Source organism: Mesitornis unicolor, unplaced genomic scaffold (genome assembly GCF_000695765.1).
Source record: "Mesitornis unicolor isolate BGI_N332 unplaced genomic scaffold, ASM69576v1 scaffold35640, whole genome shotgun sequence".
In the NCBI taxonomy this organism is placed as follows: domain Eukaryota; kingdom Metazoa; phylum Chordata; class Aves; order Mesitornithiformes; family Mesitornithidae; genus Mesitornis; species Mesitornis unicolor.
This window is the reverse complement of record NW_010159554.1, coordinates 1,970-5,143: the sequence shown is the minus strand read 5'-3', so window position 1 is coordinate 5,143 and position 3,174 is coordinate 1,970. Positions and strand designations below refer to the sequence as shown.

The 3,174-nt window shown below is 40.9% G+C and overlaps 1 protein-coding gene across 1 annotated transcript in view; it reads left to right on the top strand.

Annotated features, from left to right (window-relative positions):
- KATNAL2 (katanin p60 subunit A-like 2) overlaps window positions 1–1,637 on the top strand; it is a gene marked incomplete at both ends in the record, with an annotated part of 7,817 nt that extends 6,180 nt beyond the window's left edge. Inside the window, one exon of the mRNA XM_010187056.1 lies at window positions 1,527–1,637. Coding sequence (XP_010185358.1) covers window positions 1,527–1,637 — 111 coding nt within the window. The remainder of the gene's footprint in view (window positions 1–1,526) is intronic.
- Window positions 1,638–3,174: the final 1,537 nt, after the last annotated feature.

The following is a 3,174-nucleotide window of genomic DNA, read 5'->3' as shown; positions in this document are numbered from 1 at the left end:
AGCCAGCATTGCATATGCTGTGGGGATTTAAAGAGCCAGATTCAGTGGTTGTTTCATTCCCAGTAGATGAGATCAGTAGAGAAGCAAGCGTAAAAGACAGCCTGGGTGAAGATTAGCAGGGGACTGTGGGTCCAGCAAGACTGTGAGAGGGAGAAAGGCGCAAGAGTGCACAAGCCATAGTGCTGCAATTTAAAATAAGGTATTTGAAGTGGAAATAAGAGCAGCAGGGGAGGAAAAACAGGTGACTTCTTAGAGAAGCAGCTGATTTTGTGACACTTTGGACAGGCTTAGGCGTAGCAGGGTAAGATACGTTAAGATAAGTACACGGTGCAATGGCATTTTCATTACTGGGACAAATTTCAGTGGCATTGTCAGGACATCCAGATGCAGGAATGGGAGGATGTTGTGATTGTCATCCATGGTGTAGACAGCTTATAGTTAAAAGCAGATTGGAAAGGCTAGAGATGAGGAAAAAGCAGAAGAAATATAAAAATATTGTTATAACCATTAGGAGCCCATTACAGTGAATTTTATGTACTGTAGACTATATACTCATGAAAGTGTATAAATAGAATATGCCATATCATAAAGATACAACCTGTAATAATTGTCAGTTAATAGCTATAAATTACAGGCTGAGTTTTGCCTTCACATGTATTTTTAAAGCTCTCATTAACATCACTGGATTATATATTTTAATAAGGGTTTTAATCTAAGATTATGCAGTTCCATTTACATATCCTTATTAGACATTGACATAGCACCGATGTGTGGATGCCTTTGCAGAAATAAGCCATTGAAGCAGAGTTGTAGCTTTTACCCTCTAAGACCCTGATATTTTCTCTGGGTTTGATCTAGGAGCTTCCAAGAACTCCACGGCTGGGACCAAGAGGTCAAATTGGTTTCCTGCAAAATTGATTACCTGGCTCTGGGCTGGAATTCTTGGCACTTTCCTTAAGTTCCCCGTCTCATTTTGAGGAAGGATCCTTTTTGTGTGGGCTCGGCCCCATTTTTAAATTCGTTTCAGTACAGTGTATTTTTCTGTTCGCTTTTCATAGAAAATTTTGCAAAATATTAAATTCAGTAGTGGGTGTATCTTCCTGTGGCAACGTAACATTCACCCACAGGAAAATGGCAGTAGTTGCCCCGAATAGGTGGGTTTGTTGTTTAATGGCAACTATGACATTATAAAATTCTCTTACACAGATCAATCAATGCTTTAGCTGTTTTCCAGTAAACGTCAATGTTGCATGGAGATTCATATGAAGGGAAAAAATAAAAATAAATAAATTCTTTTGGATTCGGTAATAGTGAATTCTCCTCACTTTAATGCACTGAATGGAGTCCATTTAAGTAATCATTAGAAAGCTTGATTTTAATGCTTGGATGTTAGCTAATGGAGCTTAATCATGCTTTGAACTGGGGCAAAACTGTGACAAGGGCTCAGTTGCTGTGAATGACACTGTATAAATAAAGATGATTACTTTAATGCCCTGAGCAAATAACATTTCTCTGAATCTTGGTAGTGGTGAACATGAAGGAAGTCGGCGGATGAAAACAGAATTACTGGTGCAGATGGATGGCTTGGCCCGATCTGATGATCTTGTATTTGTTTTAGCAGCTTCCAATCTGCCATGGTAAGAGATCCAGAGAGTACATTTTGAATACATTTGCATGAGCTTCTAAGCACAGATAAAGATTTTATTTAGACTTCTGCAGAAAAAGCCTTGATATTTGGTTAAAGCATTTAAAGATTAATTTGGAGCTTTTACTTTTTAAACTCTACAATTCTTGCTATTTGTGCCACATGAGAATAATCCGTAATAAAGTCAACATATGCTGGTGCTACCAGCTGCTAATATTTAAAATGGGGTATTTGACTTTACAGCCAAGTTATTTACTATGTTTAAGCTAAGAAGGGTTTCAGCCTGGAACTTTAAGGTGCTTAAAACATCTAGTGCTTAGAAGGATACTCCATAAATAGGAATGTTGGATTTTATTGGTATAAAAAAGTTGAGGGACAAAATTCTTCAGTTTCTTTAACGTAATTTAGAATACCAAGGGAACAGGCAAAGAGAATTAAACAACAGAAGTGATGTCGGTGCATCATAATTGAGGCTCAAAGGTGATATTTTCAATCAGTCCCATGTAGCACTGTAAGCTTGGCCCATTTCAAGTCATTTTGGTGCTAGGAAGCCCAAGTCCTTCAGAGAAGCAGGAGGATGTGGGTCCCCAAGTCTCCATGGCCCTGTGGATGGCTCTGCCATGCAGTATTTCCTACACGATGAACAAAGCGGTGTTTTATCCCAGTCTGTCATCTTCCCTGAAGTTTGTGGGCAGTGTTCACGTCACATAATTTTGGTTGAGGGTAATAATCACATAATTAAGGTTGAAGGCAAGCAAGTTTCCCCTGCTATGAGACAGTCAACAGCAATCCAGCAGATTCAGAGCAATTGAGAGACCCACAGGGATCAGTGACTTGGGTGATGGGACAGAGCGCACACTCGGCGAGTCCGGAGATGTTACAAAACCAGGAGGAGCAATTGATGGAGCAGAGGGTCAGGCTGCCTTTCAGAGGGACCTCTGAGCCCACAGGAATCTCCTGAAGGCTCAAGCGTGGGTGATCAAACACTGGCACAGGTTGCTCAGGGAGGTTGCGGAGTCTCCATCCTTGGAGATGCTCAAGATCTGACTGGTTGTGACCCTAAGCAACCTGATTTGAGCAGGGGGTCGGATTAAATGACCTCTAAGAGATGCCTTCCAAACTCAGCCATTCTGTGATGCTCTAAATCAAAGCAGGGGCCTCATCTAGGTACCCTGAGAGTAATTAAAAATAATTCTTACTTCTGAATGTAAGAAAGTCAAAGGGGAGTGGCCTTCTAATGTAGGCACAGAGTCACCGATACTGCATAAAAACAGGCAGTGTGTTACCCCTCAGTGTCCCTCAGTAAAAACAGATAAAATAAATACTTAAGGAGTTACACAGTTCTTGTCTGATGTAAAGACTGGAGTTTCTGCCCATCATGGGAAGAGATCAAGTTTGGCACCTTCTGCAAGCCTGTCTTTCCCTCTACGTTTTCTTTCCTAATGCAGAACCTTATGTTTCCCATACAGTCAAGGGAGGATGCTTCCAAAAACCACCAGGGAGGCATCTCATCTGCTGAAATTCATGTG